The sequence below is a fragment of the Pituophis catenifer genome, unplaced genomic scaffold (genome assembly GCF_029215685.1).
Source record: "Pituophis catenifer annectens isolate HBS135680 unplaced genomic scaffold, rPitCat1.0.hap2 SCAF_1, whole genome shotgun sequence".
Lineage (NCBI taxonomy): Eukaryota > Metazoa > Chordata > Lepidosauria > Squamata > Colubridae > Pituophis > Pituophis catenifer.
The window spans coordinates 165401143-165425547 of NW_027256881.1; the positions used below are offsets into that span (position 1 = coordinate 165401143).

Consider the following 24405-nt stretch of genomic DNA (forward strand, 5'->3'; position numbering starts at 1 on the left):
AAAGTCTCAAGCTGAGGAATCGGATGGAGCGCTCGGAACCAGCTGCTGAGTGTAGTGTCAGGAGTTGAGATCCCAGCCCATCTTTGCCTGTTGCTCACCCTCAGGGACAGATGAAGACCCGGGCCTTGGCCTTCCGGTGGCTGTGCCTCAGGTCACAGAACAGCCTTGAGTTGAAACAGGGAGGCTCGTTTCCTCGCGGGTGCACCAGGTCTATCGAGCGCTGTGTCCCAGTCAGGGCAAGAGACAAGCAAAGCATGGGCGGCAAACTGCACCCCCGTTCTTGCATGCATCCGCACTGCACGAGTGCGGAAAGCTTCCCATCAAGCCAAGCTTCAGAGGATGCGCCATCAGATTGCCGGACTCGGCTCCCTTTCCGCGGACCGGAGGAGGGGCGGAGTTAAAACCTCTTCGCCTCCGCCGCACATTTCTCTCCCCTTCTCTCTCCCTCACACTTCCTGGCCAATGAAGAGGGAGAGAGGCAGCCACGTGGGTCCGGAAAGGTTCCGAGCCTGGCAAAACGTGAATGAGAAAGAAGAGCGCGATTCAAAGGTACCGCCGACACCCAGGAGTGGGAGCGCGCGCGCTTCGCGTCTGACTCTCCGAGGGCCCCAAGAGAGAGCGAGCGCCGAGGGACGGAAAGAAGGCAGGCAGGCCTTTCTGGGGAAGTGTCTCGGTTCGGATTGGATCACAGCTCAGGGCAATTCGACCCCATGTCTCCCTGCCGCGGCCAGGGAGACCCAACTTTGACTCTCTGTTGCCCAGTCCAGGCAGTTCCCTACTCCCGCCGCTGCCGCCGCCACTCCCGGTCGTCCTCGTCCCCGGCCAGCACCTGGCCCTAAATCTACTGGGCCGTCCCAGTCTGCTTCTTGTCTCGCGCGCCTCCTTGGCCTGTAGCGCCTCTATGAGTGCAGCTTTTCAGCCGTCGCTCATGATGATGCCGCGCCCTTTGGGAAGCAGCACTGCCTTCAGCATAGACTCGCTCATCGGCAGCCCACCTCAGCCCAGCCCGGGCCACTTCGTCTACACAGGCTACCCTATGTTCATGCCCTACAGACCAGTAGTCCTGCCGCCGCCTCCACCACCACCGGCCGCCATGCCCCAGGCCACTCTGCCGCCCTCACACCCTCACCATCACCAGATTCCTAGCCTACCCACGAGTTTTTGCTCCAGTCTAGCACAGGGCATGGCTTTAACTTCCACCCTCATGGCCACCCTGCCGGGCACATTCTCGGCTTCCCCGCAGCACCAAGAGGCGGCGAGAAAGTTTGCACCACAAGCTCTCCAGGGCAGTTTTGACAAGGTGGATGCCATTCAGGCAGAAGCTGAAGACGGCAAGGCATTCTTGGCCAAGGAGGGCTCACTACTGGCCTTCTCTGCCTCCGAAGCAGCGCAGGCTTCTCTCGGTAAGTACCTCGGCTACTTGTCTCGACGTGCCTCGACGTGCTGCAGACCCTTGGCTACAAAACTAGCCCTGGCCGAGGAAGCCAAAGTGAAGCAGAGTGGGGTGTCGATTATCTTGTCTTCAGATGACCCAGGTCATATAATTCTAACCGGAAAGGCAGCCTGGAAATTTGAAATGCGTATACTTTATGAATGTATCCGTGCCTTCTTGCGAATATTTGCATTTCTCTTAGTGTTCCACGCAATTCTCATGGACAGTAAATTAAAACCTCAAGGATGCGGGGTGGGGAGAAAGGGGCACTATTCATATTCATATAGGGTGTGCATATGTTGCTATTATTCTATTGCTGTAATTCTATTATTTGAGGTGTTTAGAAACATGAAGACGGGAGTGTTCCGGTATTTAACTTAACATTTATGTAACATAATATCATAACATGAATGTTATTCCTTCCTTAATGGCTGCTCTTAGGATTTCGAGGACAAGGGCAGGGGAAAGGGGGAAGGTTAAGCAATAGATCATTGAGGGATCGTCCCTCCTAATCGACTCCTTGCATACAATTAGAAGTTTGTGAAGAGACTTGGGACGTTTAGAAAATGCAATTTGGAGTTAGTAAGCCAAAGAGCAAGGCAGTGACACTTTAGCCTGGCGAATTGCCTTCTTAAGTCCCTTGCTTAAGAAAAGAATGAGCAAGTCTTGAGAATGAGCAAACAAACAAACAAACAAAAAAAATGGCATGCACCAGGATGGGTGAACCCAACTCCCTTTCCCATTTTGCATGCCATTTTGACCTTCTGCTTCCCGCTTGTCGATCTACGGGCACAAATAATCATTCAAAGAACACTGCCATCTGCGATGAATTTGCTGACAACGAAGAGTCTTGTGGCATCCGAAAGGTGTAAGGGTTGGTTGAAGCAGACATTTCCGGGAAAATGTGACGGACTTCAGCCCCCAAAGCTTGTGCTTTCGTTATTTCGATGCCTCTGCCCTAAAACTGTGTTTCTGGTATTCACCGAAAAATAACTTTTAACGTTATTGAGTTTCTCCTCAGAGCACCAGGGAAAATGGTTCTCGGTCCCTCTGCCCCATCCCTGGCTCGTCCCCATTCTCCTTTTACCCATCCCTCAGGTTGCACGGAGGAAGAGGAGGAGGAGGAGGAGGAGGAGGAGGAGGAGGAGGAGGAGGAGGAGGAGGAGGATGTTCTTGGGAATGCTGGCAAAAAGCTGGGTGAAACATAGAAACAGATGCTGTTTTTGGCTTTCCTCCAGGCACCACACGAGCTGTCTCGGGAAAAGAAGACGCCAAAGCGGAGGACGATTCGAAAGGCAAAGAGGAAAGTTTCTCGCTGGACAGCGATCTCGATTATAGCTCCGACGACAATCTGCCGGGCCAATCGACGCACAAGGAAGACGATGCTGGCAACGGCCTGGAGGAGAGCAGTCAGAGCTCGGCGAACCCAAACAGTACCACCTCAACGGGAAAAAACCGCCGGCGGCGAACGGCCTTCACCAGCGAGCAGCTGCTGGAACTGGAAAAGGAATTCCACTGCAAGAAATACCTTTCTCTGACCGAGCGATCCCAGATTGCACATGCCCTCAAACTCAGCGAAGTTCAGGTCAAAATCTGGTTCCAAAACAGGAGGGCCAAGTGGAAACGGGTGAAGGCGGGCAATGCCAATTCTAAGACCGGGGAGCCGTCCCGAAACCCCAAGATTGTGGTGCCTATCCCAGTCCACGTTAGCCGGTTCGCAATCCGGAGCCAGCATCAGCAACTGGAGCAGGCCAGGCCGTGAGCGGGGACAAATCTGACCGAGGTTTTCCCCCCAGCCCCGATCTTTTCCTGTCCTCACGCGCACAATCATCCTCTCCGCCCTTCCCCGTCCGTCCGCCCCCCCCCCCCGAAATTGGGGCATAATAGAGAATTTTTCACTCACCAAGTGAAGAAACCGCCAATCAAACTAACTAGGCCACGCTGAAATGCATTCATAAACCATCCGTCAGAAAACTCGTGTCATTTTGCCAGAAGGAGTATCAAAAGACTTGGAGGAACTATTTACATATTTATGAGACTGTCCAACTTTGTATATAAAGCTCTGGATCTCAGCTGCTGCATTTTGACTGTGACGAGACCAATTAGCAGTGAGGTGAAGTCTGACATTCCAAAAGTACATTTTATTGTTAAAAATTTCAACGTCTCTTCTCCTCCCACTGTTATTCTCCTTCCCCAATTCCTTTAAATGAAAGAAGGGGAAGAAAACTACCAGTTTAACTTGTACAGCTGCTGCTGCTGCTTCTTCCTCTTCTTTCCTTTCCGGTCCACACTCCTCCTTCTCCTCTCCATTTTTTCAAGGGGGGAGCGATAGAGAAGCAAATGAGATATTTTTCCGGTGCGCCTCCGTTTTTTATCCCCTTATTCTAAGTCACGTTTCTGCTCACTCTTTTCTTTAAATGCACGAGTTTTTTCTATTGTGTTGAATTAATTTATTTCAAATGTAGTTTACTTTTTTAAGTTATACAAATGAAACAAAACATAATGATGTTGTGAATAAAATGCCCAAACGAGAAAGAGAAAAATAGACAAGACCGAGCAGCTCTTCTGTATGAAGTTCTAAGTCCCGAAACCCCAGGATTGTGGAACTCCATCGGCAGGTTCCTCTTTGGTGCCGATCCCGTCCACAGCCCCGTTTCCCGTTTAAAGAGGCGACGGGTTCAGCTGAGGACGGGGATGGGTGGATAGGCAATAAGAGGGTGAGCGCCTGATGAAGAAACAAGCCTGACCTTGCTCACAATAGCTGCAAACAGTGCCGGAAAGCTTAACCGAGGGGTTGCCATGCGCCAGGACCCCCAGTTTGGGCCCTGGTAGAGTAGTGGGTGATGACCCTACCTCTTTTGGCAAGCGGAGCGGGAGGCGGGAGAGGCACTGGGTGTCCTGGTCTTCAGGTTTAGTGGTCTGCGATGTTCAGGTCAGAGAGGAGACCCTCCATTTCTTGACGGAAAAGGAAAGGCTCCTGCTGAATTTTTTCTTTCTTGGCATAGATTTGATCAGGCCAGCTCAACGTGCCAGCAATTCTACCTTTCCGGATTAATTCCGGACAAGATCGTTGGAAATGAGAAGGGACAGGAAGGGAAGGGGGCAGAACAAACCGATTGTGAGGGCTTCTCACGATCTAGATCCAAACGCTTGATTCCGACGTTGCTCCAACTGTAGGAAGGTAAAAAAAGGAGGAGGAGGAGTTTCAGTAGAAGTTTCAACACATTGCCACAAAAAGTTGAATGCGGTGCGGTCCCCACCGCCATCACCACCTCGAAACAGTGTTGCTTCCGTTACTTTTCACCCAGTAACAATATGCAGGCCAACATGCAGGCCACCTTCTGCAAATAAGTATGCCCAATTCCTTTCCCCGCTCTTCTCTAGCTACGAAAATTACTGGCTAAAAATAGGCTAGGGCTGGACGGCAGATTTATGCAGAAGAGGCAAGAAGAGGCAGGCGGCTCCCTGTCCAAGTCAAACCTGGGGGAAACTGGAGGAGACCCCGAAGAGTTTCTACCGCTTGCCTGCCAATTAACAACTGGCAGCGAACAAGATTGAAAAACCCTTTCAACCCAACCCATTCACTTGGCGAAACAGAAATAAATACACCCATCAATGTGACTGGGAAGATCTGAGATGTCTCAGATTGCCGCGGGGTCTGCACCAGTACTCCGGGGTGCCTGCGTCCGACCGGCCTGACGACATACCAAGTCGGAACAAGCAGTGTGGCTCAGTCAGCCGCCTGCTCGCTTTTAGGCGCTGCTGCTTTCCAGATTTCGAAGAAAAGGAGAATTGCGTTTTGAACAAGTGCGACTGCACAGAGCCGCTGCCCGACATAAGGACCGTTTCTCTTGAACACGTTAAAGAGGGCCTCTTCGGACTCTGGGCCCACCTTCCGTTGAGCCTGCTGCTCCCCCAAAGCCTTGGAGAGCCTGCTTCACTATAATGCTAACCGTCCTAAAAGCCGCTGCTGCCTCTGAGTGAAGAGTCCCATTTGAGCAGAAAAGGGCAGTTTCAACATCTTCCAAAAAGTTAGAGAGGGCAAGGAAGGCGGGCGCTTGCAAAACCTTTCCTAGAATTTCTCAGTTGCCTTCTGGTTAGAGCCTTTGCCTTCATCTGCAAACAGTGTCCATAAAGGGGTCCCTGTCTGCCACAGTTTTCTATGCGAGAGGGAACAGAGAGACATCCGGCGGGAGGGAAAGGGCCCAAGCGCGTGCACACCTGGTGGATAGGCGATTTCTTCTTCTCACACTATAATTTGAACAGAGTAGGGAGGGAGAATGGTCGCTTCCCGCAGGGTCAGGAAAAGCCCTAAGCGGGACCCCCGAGGCCGAGGCGGGAGCCAAGAAGATAAACAAGTGAGGGGGGGGGCTGATAGATGCCACCATTCACCATTGCAGCTTTCATTTGGCTGCCTAATGAGTCAGATCACAGGGAGAGAGAAAAATTGTCAATCGCCCAGACCCTAATGAATTTTTTTGCAAATTGTAATCAAGCCAGGCCGTCTCAGCTCGCTGATTAATGAGACCCAAGAGGCTTGGCCGGCACCTCGGCTTTTTATTCCATCCCAGCCTCCCTGTACTAAATTAACAGCAACTTGTCTGCGCTTCAAATTAACTCCCAATGATTAATTCTGATGGGGGGGCCTGAAGAATAGCTTGCGTTAATAGACACTGGCCTCTGATGCTGTTTGAAATTAATATACTTCCCCCCTCTGGCTGCCTGCTTTAATCCAGAGTTGGCTTTGACATCCCTATATTTGTTGTTATAATAAATCTCACTTACATCTGCACATCAAATCATTACAAAGCCCACGGTCCCATCCCAGAAAGCTGGAGCTGCATTGAAAAAACAGTCGGGAAAGTTGGACTGGGATTTGCCTGTTTTGCACTTAACAATAAATCCCTGCTTACATTAACAGGAGTGTATTGTAGATCTGATGAGGAATAATACACTCACACACACAATCTGTGTATGAATTTTAAACGTTCTCTCTCTCTCTCTTTTTTTAAAGGGAGAAAGTAGCCATTTCTTTCTTTTGGGGGGACAATTAAGATGATAATCGTGGGAGGTTGATTCGTTTCTTGTCCCGAGAGGAAACTACTGTAGAAGCTCAAACTAGAAAAAACAAAAAGGATGTTCTGTTTCTCGCCACCGCGAAGGGCAGCGGGGCGGGGGCCGAGGCAGAAGAAAACGTCTAGAGCCCTTCGCTTAGAGGCTTGGTCACCTAGGTTTCCTCCACATGGTGAACAAGGGGCCTCGCCAAGTCTGCCCCTGCAAACGGTCTACTATTCTTCTCCCGGCAGCGAATCCGCCTCCACTTCCAGGTTCGGTGGCCGTTTCCAAATCCCACCCACTCCAGCGAATTTTCAGAGAGCGGCCCAGGACGCGTGCGAGCGATCCAGGAACCTTTCTCTCTCCCTCCTTTCTCGCTCCGCAGAAGGGTCGCGTCTCTCTTCCATCTTGCTTCTGTTTGTATTGACTTAATTGGCTTAATTATTTCTGCCGTGATTGGCAAGCTAGCTTATTTTTTTAAGCGACCCTCCTGCCCCAGGGATCTGCCAATGATCCTTTGTCAGAGTGAAGGCGGATTGCTTTGGCAGACCCATAAGTTGCACAAGAAAACCTTTGCAATGGAGAGCAGTGGAGAGAAATCTGGGAATGACCCGATCTGGCTTCTATTTGGTGGGAGGCCTTTTGGCAGCCTAGCAATATGGTCTCTTTAATTAAAACCCACCCCAACTGTACAGCAGAAAAACGGCGCTGTGCCAAAGGAAGTTATAAACGGGTAAGCTTGTTGTCTCCACATATTTCTACTCCAATTTATAATCGAAAACGATAGAATTGTTAGCCGTGAAACTCTAAAGGCAGACCAAAACATGAAAAACTTTTCAAAAAGCTTTCGTTGCCAAAAGTGTCAGGAAAACAGTCCCTTTGGGAATTGAGTAGAGGGAAAATAGAGGAAATGGAAGAATCGTATTCTCTTCCTTGCATAAAGTTATCGGAGGAAGCGTTGGGTCCCTCTTGACCAAGAGGGACCCAACGCTTCCTCCGATAACTTTATGATTTTGTGCCCGAGAAGCCAGGCCAGAACCAGTCCACCAACTCTCCATAGCGTGAGAACTAGAAGAGCACAAGACTGCATCTGGAAGGACAAAGCCCGGGAGGAGGCAGCAATCAAGTGGAGGAAGGAGAGGAGAGGACATTGGCCGGGGGATCCGCGCAGCAGTTGTTTCATTGAGAGTCGAAAGCAGAAAGATTTACTTCTGTGCTTTAGACTTAACAGCTATTTTGAGTTTTGAATGAACGCCTCTACTAGAATTCTGCCGTCAGGAACTGGGGGCCCTCTAGTCATAATTTGGATCCGAGATGTGAACACCGGAGCCGTTTTCACCTAGCGGCCGCTTCCAACCAACTGATCTCTCTACTTTCCCATGGCAAAATCTTTACTTCTACAACTGGTAGTCCTGTTTGGGGTCCGAGCATTCAGCTCAACTCGAGAAAGCTAAGCAGCACCGAGCCTTGTTAGCACCTGGGTGAGGGACCTCGTGGAAATCCATGGCTCGCGCAGCAAAAGATCTCCCGAAGGCGGGGAAGCCCATACGGATTACTGCCAGTAAAACGGCGCGGATGCGTCCCAGAGTTCCACCAGAAGGCGGTTTTCCTTCTCAGGGTTAACGCCGCTATTATCTTTGTCCCTCGCCATCAAAGGCTGCGCCGAGAAAGATTCCCGTTAGGCGGTCTCGCCAGTTTCCTTAACGGCTGGCTAGTTCCACGACACCGTTGCACATCCTTCTGCCTACAGCTTACCAATATGGGCCTCCCAAGGTTGGCCGACCACGGGCTTCTGAACTCGCTGGGTTTCTGGAGGGCTTTCGGAAGAGTATCCACAGCCAGATCAATCTTCATCTTCATCAATCTAAACAGGAGAAATACGAGAGGCATAACTTGAACATAAAGGCAAATCAAACTGTCATAGTAATAAAGTACCTGAAACATTGACCCGCAAAAGCAACACCATATGTATGGAGACAACTTGCATGAATTATAAATTACATCATTAGAATTGATTGCCTATTTTAACCATCCCAAAACACATGTTGAAGTGCTCCCTGCCTACTAGATTCTGCTTAACATTTCAGGCTTGCCAGCCAGAGATGCTTCTCCAAAGAGACCAGGCATGGCCGTGGAGACAAAAAAGATACTAATGGCAAGATAATTTACAAGCCAGTGTCAGGTTTTCAGAGATTTGAAAAGCTAGGAATTTGGCATATTTGGCACTTCCTATACTTGGTTGAAGTATGCTTGGTTGAACTGGGCCCCTTGCAGGAACCCAAGCAGTCTGGTGAGTCACATAGAGCACTGGTGCATATTTGGTCCACCCTAAAGCAAAACCAATTTACTTATTAAGCACAATGTTTTAACTTTTTGAAAATCAAAAATAGTAAAAATGAAGTAACTTATGTTTTTTTCATGCTTTGCCTTTCGGCCTTGAAAATATACACAATAAACAGAATACCAATACATAAAATACAATTAAAATACGCATACCATTCAAATTAAAAGCTCAGTCATATATTAAATGCCATTGAGATAATGTAATAATTCTCACAGGCTTGTTATATTAAATTATAAGAACCCAGAAAATATTCTGTAAACGTATGAAGAAAATATAATTTTAATGCTATTATTTTTATGAAGGGAGGTCAAAGTGCCTAAGGCCCACAAAAATTGCAATGCAGGCTTGTCATAAAAAATGAAACTCTATCTAGCTGCACCTAGACTTCCCTAACCGGAGCTTGTTGGTTGGGCCAATTTGTTCAACTCATTTATTATTCATACTGCACTTTCCCTGCATGGGACTGAGTAAGTTATTCATGGCAAAATCATTTTAAAGTTTCTCAAAACTGCTCTACTCAAGAACAGACAAGCAGGAATATCTGAACCTCAAAAGTTCCATCCAGTTTCAAATGCAAGTGCTATTTCCACTGCTTAGCTTGTCTTGCTGTTGCTCTGGTATGCAGTCAAGTCAAGGGACAAATGGGATATGATGCCTTGAATCTTAAGCTATAAATATGAAACTCTCTTTTTTGCAATTCATCAAGTTAACTTCACCCCTCCTCTCCAAGAGAGCAAATGTTGCTGTCCTTCCAAAATAAAGAACATACATCATATGTTTTTTTAAACAAAGGTCACAAAAATGCACTAAGCCATTTCAATTCCTCCTCAAATATCTTATAATATTCTTCTACGACCAAATATTAACAGTTCCTGGCCTGATAAGGAAAATCAGTAAGTCTGCCCAGTATCCATCATAACAGCTGAAGGTCTAATATAGCCATACATGTTAGCCATATTTCAGAGATGAATGCATCTGTACTGAACTCCCATCCAAATTAAGGAGAACAAGCCTTAGGAGCAACTGCAGATACTCAGAACCTATTCAGGATATTCTAACAGTATGTGTACTAATTAGCAAGCTCATTATAAAATCCTGGGCTTAAGGAGGCATGTTCTTCAAATATCTTAATTTTTAATAGTAATATTAAGTCCAGGGTATACACAACTCAAAAAGTAAATTAGGTCATTCCCCAAATGTCTTCTACTGCACTGACTCATTCCCTAGGATAACTCCTCCCCAACTCTTCCCAACAAGAAGCAAAACAAAGGGAAACCATTTTGGAGAAAATTCGGGGGGGGGGGGCGGTGGGAGGAGGCGGAAGAGAAGAGCAAAAGCTAACTGGATCCTAAAGAATGGAGTCTGCCTCTTCTGTGGTTGCTTTTTCTCCCCTGCTGGGCCCTGACCATAGAACCCTCTAATCTATTTATTTCAATCCACTTCATCCTCTCTCATGCTTTTGTTATTGTTCCAGCCCCTGGCTTTGTGGTATGACCAGGAATCTTTTATAAGCCTCTTCCCCTCTTGTTTGAGGTCCCTGTTGCTGCTTGAATTACAATGGATAAAACAGGATTACACTGACCTGATCCTATTAAACTCTGCCAACTGATCTGCACTGACCCCCCCCCCAAGTGCCCATCACAAACTTACTTAAAACTTTTCTCCAGTCATGTATGCACAGAGAAGTGGGAAACCAAAAACTGAGATGAGGCTGATAAAAGCCAATAGTGATGGAGATTTCTTTTTCACGTCAGTGTAAAAAGTTTTTCTTTCTTGGTTAGAGATTCTTCCAATTGATGCATCTTTATTTATGCTTGTTTACATTGAGTAGTCTCATTCCTGTCAGTGTGATTAGATTATGAGACAGTGAGCAAGTTACTGACCAAAAAGCTAAGTTAGCTTAGCTAAGTTAAGGAGATATTATTATTTTTTTAAAAAATAGATCTTTATTAATTATTTACAAATAAAAAAACATATAATGTAATTTTCAAACAGATATACTGTAAGTTATATATAGGTACACAACACAACACATAAAGACAACCACAAAGAAGGACTAACCAGAGGTCATATCGAACCCACAGATACTTATTCAAAGTTACATCCTGGTAAATCTTTTTGTTCAAATAGCGTTGACTATTTTAAATACCAAACGCTATCTCATTACAACTAAGTATATATTTAATACTATGTTATTTATTCTATGTTTGTCCTCTTCTTTAGCCATATATACCAGCATTCCCAGTTATTGTAGTATATGGATTCTTTTTTCTCTCTTAGGATATGTTAATTTGTCCAATTCGGCGCAATTCAATATCTTATTTATTATAAGTTGATCTGATGGTGTATTTACATTTTTCCAATGCTGGGCAAGTGCCATTCTCGCAGCTGTTGTAATATGGATGAATAAGCGCCAGTCTTGTTTGCCCACGTCTTTTAGTTTGATTCCAAGTAAATAAGAATCTGGAGTTAGGGGGAAACTTGCACCTGTTATCTCGTTCAACCATTTTTGAATCTTTTCCCAAAATTTCCTGATCTGAGGGCAGGTCCACTACTGGTGAAAGAAAGTACCCCTGGCCGAATTACACTTCCAACATTTATCCGAGGATCCAGGAAACATTTTAGTTATCCTATCTGGTGGGAGGTACCACCTATAGATCATTTTATAAAAATTCTCCTTAAATGCCACTGATAATGTCAATTTCATTGATCTATTGCATATTCCCTGCCACTCTTCAAGTTGCATCAGTCTTCCTAAGTTTCTCCCCCAGGCAATCATCGTATCTTTTACCATCTCCTCACTGTATAGCTTGATAACAAAAGATTATAGGTCTTAGATATAAATTTTGTTTCAACACCAAGAAGGAGTCTATCCAGCGGTTGTGTCGTTTGGTAGATACCATACTCTTGTTTGTCTTTTCTGAATCTGGCTTGAATTTGGGCATATGACCACCAATCTATATCTATTCCTTTTACTTGAAGTTCCTTTCTTGATATTAAGTTCCGTCCTCCATCCATCAGGATATTGTAGGTCCAATTTCTTTTTATATTATAAACAGTTGGGTAGGTTGCCATCTCCAATGGGACCACCCATTTAGGAACTTGGATATAAGTTTGTTTCTTCACCTTTTCTCATATTTTTATTAAAATTCTTCTAATATAGTGGTTAGTAAAATATTTAGATTGTTTTCCTTGTTGTGCCCACAAAGCTAAATGCCAGCCTTGGTGAAGATCAAATCCCTCAACCGTTAATATGCGTTTTCTCGAAAGGGATATCCAGGCTCTTATCCAAAGAAGGGATGAGGCTTGGTAATATAACTCCCAATTTGGGAGCCCCAAGCCCCCCCTCATTTTGTGTTCCTGTAGCATTTTTCTCTTAATTCGTGGCTTTTTCCCTTGCCAGATAAATTTGCTTATTGCCTGATCCAATTTCCTAAAGAAATTTTTATCCAAATTTACAGGAGCCGTTTGAAATAGAAAAATCCACCATGGGAGGGTATGGGCTTTGATTGCAGCAACCCTGCCCCAAAGTGAAAGCTGTATATTCTTCCATCTATCTAGGTCCTCTACTCTATCAGCCAATAGTTTAAAGTAATTGGTCTCTTTAATATTAGAGCATTTGTTTGTCAGCCAAATCGCTAAGGAGATATTATTTTGAAATTTTCTTTTCCCCTCCAAATACTAGCTTAAAGTATGAATTTTATGTATGTTCAAAAGTCATAGATAAATTAAGTGATTACAGCTATTGGTTATATAATATGATTGCAGAATATTTCTGTCCACTTCAGTGTGGCAGTAAGGCTGCTCTCATTCCAAAAGAATATGTTCTCTGGTATCATCCCACACAATTCAAGGTTTCTCTGGGCAATTTATTATTTATTTAAAATATTTAAATATATTGCCTGTATACACAGGACATCAAGGACTGTAGAATACAAAAGAATTATCAAAGATTAAAATAAAATAAAATATTTTAAGATAAAGCAATATTAACACATTATATCACCAAATGTCAAGGGAATTATTTTTTAAAAAAAATCTCTTTAGCATGAAATAAAATATAGCAAAGGAGATGCTTATTTATTTTTTAGAAGAAAGTTAAGACTCCAGAGAGCGGATGATCCTACAGCAAAGAAAAGTTCCTTTTCTATGTTAAGAAAATATCTTCTGATGATTATTTTATTATTCTAAGAACGTATTGTATATATAGATTAGGAATGTGCAGTATATGGCTGCCAAAGTCAAATACTGTGCTTTTGAGCAATTTAAAACAGCCAGAGAAAACAAGCAAAAGAACAGTTCAAATTAAAAGGCATTTTCTCCAGATGGAAACTCCATTAAACCAAACCCAATGAAAGTAATTAGGTTTTTAAAGAATTTCTGAAGACCAACAAGGCTGGGGCCAGCTGTATTTTAGGGGAACTTAAAAAGCAGTTGCTATGTCACCAAGACTCAGGAGGTCCCATCAGGAAACATTGTTTTAGAGGAAAGGATCAAATTATTATTTGAGTGTGCATGATGGGCAGATATCACTGTGTCACAAAAAACTCAATCCTGAGTCATGTAGGGGTTTATATGTGATAACTAGACATCAGTTGCACTGGCCAATGTAGGGAGTCAGGGAAGTCACAAAGTAATGGTATGATATACACTGCTCAAAAAAATAAAGGGAACACAAGCAGAAGACATCCGAGATCTGAATGAATGAAATAGCCTTATTAAATACTTTGTTCTTTACATACAGTAGTTTTGTGTTCCCTTTAGTTTTTTGAGCAGTGTATAAACAAAGTATTTAATAAGGTTATTTCATTCATTCAGATCTCAGATGTCTTCTGCTTGTGTTCCCTTTATTTTTTTGAGCAGTATATTATGTGGGCATGCCAAAGTTATGCTCTATTTTAGGCCACTGTATTTTAAAGCAATTCTAGCTTTCAGATGGTCAGCTTCTTGTAGAGCATATTGCAGAAACTCAGTCAGGAGGTGACTCTGGCATAAGTGATAGTAAGCAGGGCCTATCAAACTAGATACAGACACAGAAGACAAAGTTGTACAAAGGTCATCTTAGCCTGAGAATGTGCAACCTTGTCCATGAGCAAAGATGAGAAAGATCCAGTTTTTGGCACACAGGGCCCCACAAACCCATAGTTACTTAGCCTTGCTGGAGTTGAGCCAAAACCTGTTCTTCCCCATCTAGAACCTCAGGCACTGGAATAGAATTTTGACAGCTTCATACAATTTTCATCGGATTATGATCTTCCCAAATATTGGGTTCTATTTCTATCTCTTGTACACATGCTTTCAGTTCTGATGTCATCCATACCATATCTATTCTGGACCAAGATTTGTGCATGTTTGAATAGAATGAATATTGATTTTTCTTAGGATGTGTCTCTCTCCATACATCTTGCATTCCTAATTCTTCCATCATTTTAAAAAAGGGTTTTGGAAGTGTTTTCCTGGCGTTTTTACCTATTTTACTGCTCATATAATCAAATTCTGTATCCACAATTGCATTAAAGTCTCCTACCAGCTAGATATTTTCATATTCCAATTCTATGATTTTCTTGTGTAGTTTCCCATAAAACTCATCTTGCTTATTATTAGTTGCCTATATCCCAATCAACAGTATTTACTTTTGATTTATTGTTACCTCCACCATCAGTATTCTCCTTCATCTGCAAAAATTTGTTTAGCCTTTATTGTTTCTTTAATGTATAGAGCCACCCCTCTTTTCTTTTGCTGTGCTAATGAAGAATATAGTTTCCCAATTTTGGGGTATTCTAATAGCTTACTGTCTTGTTTTTTAATATAAACTTCTTGCAGGCAGATTAAATGTAATTTTAGTTACTCTAATTTATTGAAAATTCTTTTTCTCTTCATTGGTGAATTTAGTCTATTTATATTAATAGATAGTAATTTTGTTTCTTCTTCCATTGTTTACTTAGAGATAGGTTTTATTGTCCTAGTTTATATTTCTCTCTGAAAATATTAAATGGGATCGATGAAATATTCAGAGTGCATACAAGATATGCAATGAGAAACAAATTGCTGAGAGAGGTGCATGTAAGATTCACAAATAAAGCAATAAAAACAGAGATATTACAGATAACAAGAAACACCCCAATGAAATATAAAGATAAAGAGATAGTAGAGCTGAAACAAATACCGAGAAGAGTAAGGGACCTGAGGAAAGATTATCAATTTTTGACAAAGCGTTTAATCAAAAAAGGAATTAGTTTCAGGTGGTTAATACCAGAAGGAATATTGGTGAATTGGCAAGAACAAAGACATAGACTAGATTCTATAGAGAAAGCGGAATTATTTTGTGAGCAATTCTGGGGACCATAAGATGATGGAAGATTGGGAGAGCCAAGAGAGACCGGATACCAAGAAAAAGCCGTGAAAGAAAAAGAAGAAAAAACAAGAAAAAGGACAAAAGAAGAAGAAGAAAAAGCAATAAGAGAAGGAACATGGTCAAAAGATGCAAAAGAACAAAGAGAGATAAGAGCGGCAAAAGCGACAAAAACCAGCAATAAGTAAATCATGGAAGAAGAAATAAAAGCAATATCAATAAACATAAAGGGATTAAATTCGGTGATAAAAAGGAATAGAATTTTCAATAATTTATATAAACTTAAAATGGACATTATATGTTTACAAGAAGTTCATATTAGAAAACAACATAAAAAACTATTGGAGTACTCGAAATTGGGAGAATTATTTACTTCATTGACACATCAAAGTAAGAGACGGGTAGTGTTATATGTAAAAAAAACATTAGAACCCAAGCAAATATTTGTTGATGAAGAAGGGAGGATCCTTATGGTGGAAGTAACAATGAATTATAAACAAATACTCATGGTAGTGATATATGCACCAAATGATAACCAAGGAGAATTTTTTGGGAAATTGCACAGAAAAATAATAGAACTTGAAAATGAAAATAGTTGTATAATGGATGACTTTAATGTTGTAATAGATGCTGATTTGGATTACAAAATGACGAAGATAAACAAGAAACCTAGGAAAAACTCTTCCAAAAACCTTTTTTTACAATGGTAAAGGAACTAAGCATACAAGATACTTGGAGGAAAGGACAGTCAAAGGAAAAGCAATACACACTTTACTCAAATAGGCACATGTCATGGTCTAGAATAGATATGATATGGATGTCAACACTTATTATTTATTTATTTATTTATTTATTTATTTATTTATTTATTTATTTTATTTGATTTCTATACCGCCCTACTCCCGAAGGACTCAGGGCAGTGCACAGTCAAACAATAAAACACATACATACAAAATCAATTGTTAATCATTATTGTACATTATTAATCAATGTACAAGAAGTAAATATTGAAGCAAGTATATGGGCAGATCACAATCTGATCACAATTATATGGAAGGACAAAGAAAAAAATCGAGATGGACTTTGAATCAAACAATATTAAACAAAAAAGAATTTCAACAATTCATGGAGAAGGAGTTGGTCTTTTTTTTTTAAGGAAAATAAAAAAGAAGACTTTTCACTTCACAAAACATATGGGACACAGCGAAAGCATATATTAGAGGGCTGGCAATGACATATCTGGGCAAAAAAAACAAAAAGAAAAGGCAAGCACAAAAAAGCTGGAAGAGGAGTATAAAAACTACAAAATAAAAGGATTAAAAAACAAATGGAACTGAAAAAACATGAAATGAATTTAATTAAAAAAGAGGACCTGACAGGTAAAATAAAGGCTTCTAAACAGAACTTTTTTGAAAATTCAAACAAGCCAGACAGATGGTTGGCATATAAAATGAAAAAAGAGAGGGAAAAAATTAATTAATCAATTAATGGACGAGAAAGGAACTATATGTTATAGAAATGAAGAAAAGAAAAAAAATAATTCAAAATTACTATGAGAGATTCTATAAACAAAGACAATATCTGGAGAGAAAATAAAACAATATTTAGAAAACTCTGAATTACCTAATCCGAAAAATATAAGGAGGCATTGGAGGAAAGAATAACGATGATGGAACTAACAGAGGGAATTAAAAAACAAAAGAATGGGAAAACAGCAGGCCCAGCAGAGTTATATAAAGCACTTTTACAAGATGTAATAAGTAATGTAATGTTGGAGGTAATAAGTAATGAAATGTAATGATCTTCTAGTAAAAGCAAAGATGCCAGATTCATGGATGGAGGCCTATATCACTCTCATACCTAAAGGTTGTTAAATGAAAGTATACATACAAATCAAAATCATTTCTTACCTAAGAGACAGATTAGAGATAATATGAGAACAATCCTGAACACCTTGGAATATTATGAGGCACACTCAGAAAAACAAATGGCAATGATGTTCCTGGATGCCCAGAAGGCATTTGAAAATGTAAATTGGCAATTTATGATAAAGCAATTACAGATAATGGACTTTGGGGTGAGATTTATAAATATAATAAAAACAATTTATAATAATCAGCAAAGGTGATGATAAATGGAGATATGACAGGAAAGGTAAATATAATGAAAGGAACAAGGCAGGGATGTCCCTTATCCCCATTATAGAAATAGAAATAAAATTATTATTATTATTATTATTTATTACTGTTTGTGTTGACACTAGAGGTATTACATAGAAATATAAGACAAAATGAAGAAATAAAAGGAATGAAAGTTAAAAAAGAAGAATACAAATTGCAAGCATTTACAGATGACTTAGTATTTATTTTAGAGGAGCCACAACTATTAGGACTTAAACTAATAGAACAAATAGAAGAATATGGAGAGGTGGCAGGGTTGAAAATAAATAAATAAATAAATAAACAAAAATATTGGTGAAAAACATTACAGAGAAACAGAAAAGAGACTTAATGGAAAAATTAGATATTCAGGTTACTAAGAAGGTAAAATATTTAGGAATTTAACTAACTGCAAGATGTGTAACGATTAAAGAGGATAATTATTATAAATTGAAAAAACAAATTGAGATGGACTTGGAGAGATGGAAATATTTGCAATTATCACTAATGGGAAGGATAGGGATAATTAAGATGAATATATTATCAAGATTGTTGTTTTTATTTCAAACAATACCGACAAAAGTAGAAAAGAAATACTTTGAATACCTTAATAAAATAGTAATGAAATTTATATGGCAAGGGAAAAAAGCAAGAATCAACAAGATGCAAGACTTCGGGGAGGATTTGGGCTACCAAATTGAGAACTATATTATCAGGCAGCAGTGTTATCATGGATGAGAGAATGGATCGAATTAAGAAATACAGATTATTAATTTTGGAGGGACATGATCTACAATTGGGATGGCATACTTTTTTATGGTATGGCAAAAATAAGATGCACAGCTATTTTCAAAGACATTATGTAAGAAACGCTTTATTATTAGTTTGGGAGAAAGTGAGAGATAAATATTATTTGAAAATACCAACATGATTATCAACAATGGAAGCATTAATGCATCCAAATATTATTAATATGGGAAATATTGTTAGATATAAAAATATATTATCAGAAAAGGGGGAATTGAAAACGAAACAAGAAATAGAAGAACAAGGGATTGAAATGGACTGGTATACACAATTGCAAATAACAAGATATGAAAAAGATGCTAAACTATATGGTTTTTATTTGGAGATGACAGAACTGGATGAGATACTCACAGGAACTGTCATGTGTAAATGCCTCATTCTTGAATGAAAGAAATATATATCCATGGAATGTCAAGAGTTAACTTATTCTCCCCTTCCTAATGTATTCCTCACTAACCACTCCCCACTTCTAATCCCGCCTCCTTGGTATAAAAGATGATGCACACTCTTTCTCCTTGCTTCTATCTGCAATTGCTCTGTGAATATAGAATGCCTTCTGTAAATAAACAATCTTCTATTTGAATATAAAAAGTCTGAATTCATTATTGAGTCTGATCCTCGAATTACGGCAACAATCTGGTAGCAGAGGATGGTTGGCTGACTCAATAAGAAACAGACATGCCAAAGAAAGAAAACTCCAGAAACAAAAGAGAAAGACCCAACACCAGGGCACACAACAAAGAAATGGAAACAGATCAATAAATGATCGATGAATCTACAATAAAAATGACAAAAGAATCTGAAAACTTCACTACAGACGACGAAGAGGTAATCGATGAACCCGGCGACCAAGAAGCGAGCGAGACAGAAAACAACACGCTCAGATTAGAAATACTAAGACTGCTGAAAAGCCAAAAAGACGACAAAAATCTCATCACGAACCTCCAAGATATCATAAAAGATAGCGGAGCAGCGAGAGAAAACCACATCAACACACCAGAACCAAAAGACCACAAAATGGTAAGCGAATTACCCATAGATGAAAATATAACTAAAAGAAAGACTAAAGGTCCCGCACAAAATTTTGAATGGCAGCCATCTTGGTTTTGTCAGCCCGCCAAAATGACTGACCCAGAACCAATCAGAAAGCAGAGTTCAAAATGGCTGGCGCAAAAAGCTCTACACAGCATAAAAAATAAAAAAGAAAAATTCTACTCATCAGAAGAATCTGATACAGACACCGAAGAAACATCAACCAAACTACAAATCGAAACAGCTATGAAAACACTCTTCACAGCCTTCGGCCCGAATCTAAAAATCTCAAAGAAATCAACGAAAGTACCAAAGACAGTCGACCAAATAACAAAGAAAAGACAAACTTCACAATACAAAGGCAAAGATACAGAAGCAAATGAGCAAGCGTCTCAGCATCTATCCACTCCGACTCGACCGACAAGAGCGCTAACGCCCGAACCCAGAGAGCCTTGCAAGTACTCGCCCACACTGCAGACGCTTCCGGGAGCCAGAAACCTCAACCGAGACAACTACGATGAGAAGAAGCAAGCCCCGATCTACACCTGGACACCTAAAGTCAAGCCAGAGAGCGAGTCATCAGAGGAAGAGCACTGTGAGGGAGCTGCAGCGGCGAGAATCTCCCCCGACAGCTTCAGGAACGAAATGATCTACGTGCATGCGCAAATACGCCCAGACGAACATAGAAATAATAAAGAACAGAGGGAACCATTCAGACTAGTCATGAGTATCCCTACACCATTCTGCAATTATCAGCATATACAGGACCATGGACAGCCTCCAGCTGTAAGTAATGCAACAAATAACATTGGAAATTTGCCTAATGATTTTCCAAAATTGAGAATAGACGGTGTTAACTTACAGGAATGGAGTCAGCAACTCCAGGTTGTTTTCTTAAAAGAAAATTTATTATTTTTCATAACTAACCCTCCTAAAAAACCATGGACACTAAAATTGGACTGTCTACATCACAGGGCATTTTATTTACTAATCTCTAGTATATCACCTGCTATTTATCATAATATTAAGCATAATCTAACTGTCTCAGAAATAATTCATTGTATGTTTAAACTGTTTCATAGTGAAAGTGTGGCAACCACAACTAGAATGTCTAAAAACTTTTTCTCAGCCAGGATAAAACCTGGGACTACCATAAGTGAACATTTACTATTACTGAACACAACTAGAGCAGAACTTCATTTAAGGGGAGAAATAATATCTGACCAGACAATGAAAAGTGTTATTATTAATTCATTAGACCCATCATGGGACAACTTCATATCACATTTAGATACAATTAACTTAGGCTATCTATCTATAGAGAGTTTATCAAATAGATTAATTGCTGAAGATAATTTGAAAAGAAGCCGCTACAGTACACACAAAGAGCATAGACAGATCAAAAGGGTAATATTCCAAGACAGGCATCAGGACACAATAGAGTGTTATAACTGTGGGTCTAAAGAACATTATAGGAGAGACTGTCCAAAACCTCCTAGAGAGAGACAAAGACATGACACAAGAAACAGATATCACGATAGACAATCATCCATTGACAGATATAGACACAGAAATTCACCAAACTTTAGAGAACATAGAGGGGGCAGAGACAACTCAAGGGACAGGAAGTCCGGATCATTATACGGATTAGATAAACACACAATAATCAAAAATCAAGACTCAAAGGATAATGCTTGGCTCATTGATTCCGGAGCAACAAATCACACAACACACGATAAGAAAATATTATCTTCCTTCGTCGAAGATAAATTTGTAATTAAAGTAGCAAACCAAGAGGAAGTCCAAGTTATTGGAAGAAGAAATGTAGAATTACCCGGTCTAGGAGAAATAGAGGGGGTACTATTAATACCCAAAATACCTCACAACATTCTCAGTGCAATAAAGCTAAGCAGAGACTCTAATATAAATATAATATTCTCAAAGGGAAAAGTGACTCTAGAGAAAAACAAAATAAACATAGGTAATATAATTACCAAAGGAGACTTACCATATTTAATTACAGAAGAAAAATGGTTACACAACATTAATTCAAACGTAGAAACTAACACTAGCACAGAAACAGAAAATGATATAGATAGTGACAATGAAGAACATGAATCAGAACATAATGATGAAACTACATCTGATAACAATACATACACTAACAAAAAACCCATAATTGGAAAGCCAATTCATGATGAATGTGCACACATATTACATAGAAAATTAGGACATGCCAGTTTTCCTGTAATACAAAAAATGACTGAACATGCTGAAGGTGTTAAAATAAAAGACTGTAAAAATTACCTGGAATGTTCAGTATGTAAGTCTTCAAAACGGAGAACCAAGCCCAGACCCAAAAAGGCAACAAGATCATCAAATCATATTTTTAATCTAGTGCATATGGATCTAGTTGGCCCATTAACTCCATCAATTACATACAAAAAACGATATTTCCTCACTATTGTAGACGACTTCAGTCGTTATGGCTTTGTCTACACCTTAAGACATAAAGATGAAACATTTCAAAAATTTAAAGAATTTTATAAACGTGTGGAAACACAGCATCACACACAAATCAAACAAATCATGACAGACAGAGGGTCTGAATTCATGTCAAGAGAATTCTCTCAATGGCTAAAATCAAAAGGAATGTTACATTTCACCTCTAGTCCTTTCTCTGCTTTTCAAAATGGAGTAGTAGAACGACGAAACTCGACACTACAAACTATGATTAGGTGTACATTAGAGGATGCTGGGTTAGGTAAGCATTTCTGGTCAGAAGCCCTATTATATTCCAATTATACACTCAACCGACTTTGGTCTAGTGTCATAAACAAAACACCATACGAACTGATGTATAATAAAAAACCTAAGATAGCCCACATGCATGTGTTTGGAGTTACAGCAGATGTACATATACCGAAACAATTAAGACGAAAGGGGGATAATGTGTCCAGAAGGCTTAGATTCATGGGTTATGAAACAGGTACAAAAGGATATAGATTTATTGATAATAACAACAATTTCATAATTTCTAGGACCGCTGTATTTCACGAACAGGCCAATTGGTCTAAAATACATCTCAATGAAATACTCCCAATGACAAGGCCTAATATTAAAACACAAGGAGGGCAAACCTGTAACACACAAAAAGACAACACCAAAACGTGGATAGGAAATTGTCCCAAAATCAAAATAGATTCATTAACACAAAAGGAGGCAAGATATTTACATGATAACAATGATAGACCAGAAAGAACAATCAGATGTAACAGAAATCAAGTACCTGAACGATTTAAAGATTACATAATGCACATACATAATGAAACACCAACACCAAACACATATGAAGATGTATTAAAACTCCCTTTGGAAGAAAGAAACAAATGGGAACTTGCCATGGCCAAAGAAATGGACAGTTTACGAGAACTTAACGTATTCACTCCAACACCAGTCCCAAAGGATAAGACAATTATAGGCACTAGGTGGATATTTAAGATTAAAAATCTAGAAGGGGGTAACACATTATATAAAGCAAGATTGGTAGCACAGGGTTTTGCTCAAAGATACCCTGAGGATTATACCGACACATATTCTCCCACAGTGAGAACTGAAAGTGTTAAGACAGCTTTAGTGATAGCCTCAGCTCTTAATCTTGAAGTTTTTCAATATGATATACAAACTGCATATCTACATGTGAAATTTGATAAAGAAATATATGTAAGAGCTCCACATAGCAAAAACACAAATAGAAATGAAACATGGTTACTGAACAAAAGTTTGTATGGATTAAAGCAATCCGGCAAACGTTGGTATGAATGCTTGGTCAACGTACTCAAGACCATGAACTTCAATGCCACAACGGCAGACAATTGTTTTTTTGTTAGAAGAGAAGGTGAATCATTAGAATTTGTATTAATTTATGTGGATGACATTCTGTATATTGGCAAACATAAAGACAAGAGAGATATTTTTGTAACAAAACTAGGAGAACATTTTTCATTAAAATCATTGGGGAAAGTAAACAAATATCTTGGAGTACACATCAGTAAAACCGAGAAAGGATTTAGATTATCTCAAAAGGATAAAATAATTGAACTTTTGAACAAATGTAATATGAATAATGCAAAGCCTTGTGACACCCCAATGCAGACTGATTTCATAAAAAATATGAATGAATCATCTCCTGAGTTTAATGACAATACGCTTTATAGGTCAGTTATTGGTTCTCTTTTGTATATTGCTAATTGGACCAGACCTGATATTGCTCTACCCCTTAATTTGTTGTCCAGATATGTCAGTAAACTCCTAATTTACCATTGGGAAGCAATTAAGAGAGTGTTGAGATATTTGAAACACAGCTTAGATTTCTGTCTATTGTTAGAACCAAACAATGTTAAAGAACCTATCCTCACTTGTTACGCTGACGCTGACTGGGCAGGCGACACTAAGAGTAGGAAGAGTACTTCCGGTTATGTATTCTTCCTTAACAACTGCCCAGTCTACTGGTATACTGGGAAACAGGATTTAGTAGCTACTTCAACCACTGAAGCAGAGTATATTTGTCTGTCAAAAGCATCTAACAATCTCATCTGGTTCAATGATTTATTGACTAATGTTTGGAAGAGTCCATCACAGCCCTTCATTATATATGAAGATAACAAAGCTGCAATAGAAATATCAAGAGCAGACGCTATTGGCCAAAGATCTAGGCATATAGATATCAAATACAAACATGTAAGACAATTATCTCAAAACGGATTCATCAAAGCTATTCATTGTGACACTACTGAGCAAATAGCTGATATATTGACTAAACCTTTACAATCCAAACAACATAAATATTTAACCTCAAAATTGTATGTTCAATATTATTCTAATTCTGAATGTAATTATTGTTATGTGTCAAATCGGCATTTAGAGGGGGATTTGTCATGTGTAAATGCCTCATTCTTGAATGAAAGAAATATATATCCATGGAATGTCAAGAGTTAACTTATTCTCCCCCTCCTAATGTATTCCTCACTAACCACTCCCCACTTCTAATCCCGCCTCCTTGGTATAAAAGATGATGCAAACTCTTTCTCCTTGCTTCTATCTGCAATCGCTCTGTGAATATAGAATGCCTTCTGTAAATAAACAATCTTCTATTTGAATATAAAAAGTCTGAATTCATTATTGAGTCTGATCCTCGAATTACGGCAACAGGAACAGATGAGAG

At 40.2% G+C, this 24405-nt stretch overlaps 1 protein-coding gene across 1 annotated transcript; it reads left to right on the forward strand.

Annotated features, from left to right (window-relative positions):
• Window positions 1–901: 901 nt before the first annotated feature.
• GBX2 (gastrulation brain homeobox 2) lies at window positions 902–3194 on the forward strand. The gene is made up of 2 exons (XM_070956768.1): window positions 902–1403; window positions 2671–3194. The coding sequence occupies exons 1-2, from the start codon at window positions 902–904 to the stop codon at window positions 3192–3194; spliced, it is 1026 nt and encodes a 341-aa protein (XP_070812869.1).
• Window positions 3195–24405: the final 21211 nt, after the last annotated feature.

Excerpts from the sequence above, each read along its gene's own strand:
- GBX2 (XM_070956768.1), top strand. The coding sequence starts at position 902 with ATGAGTGCAGCTTTTCAGCCGTCGCTCATGATGATGCCGCGCCCTTTG. Across the intron at positions 1,404-2,670 it reads AGCAGCGCAGGCTTCTCTCG|GCACCACACGAGCTGTCTCG; the intron begins GTAAGTACCTCG and ends GCTTTCCTCCAG.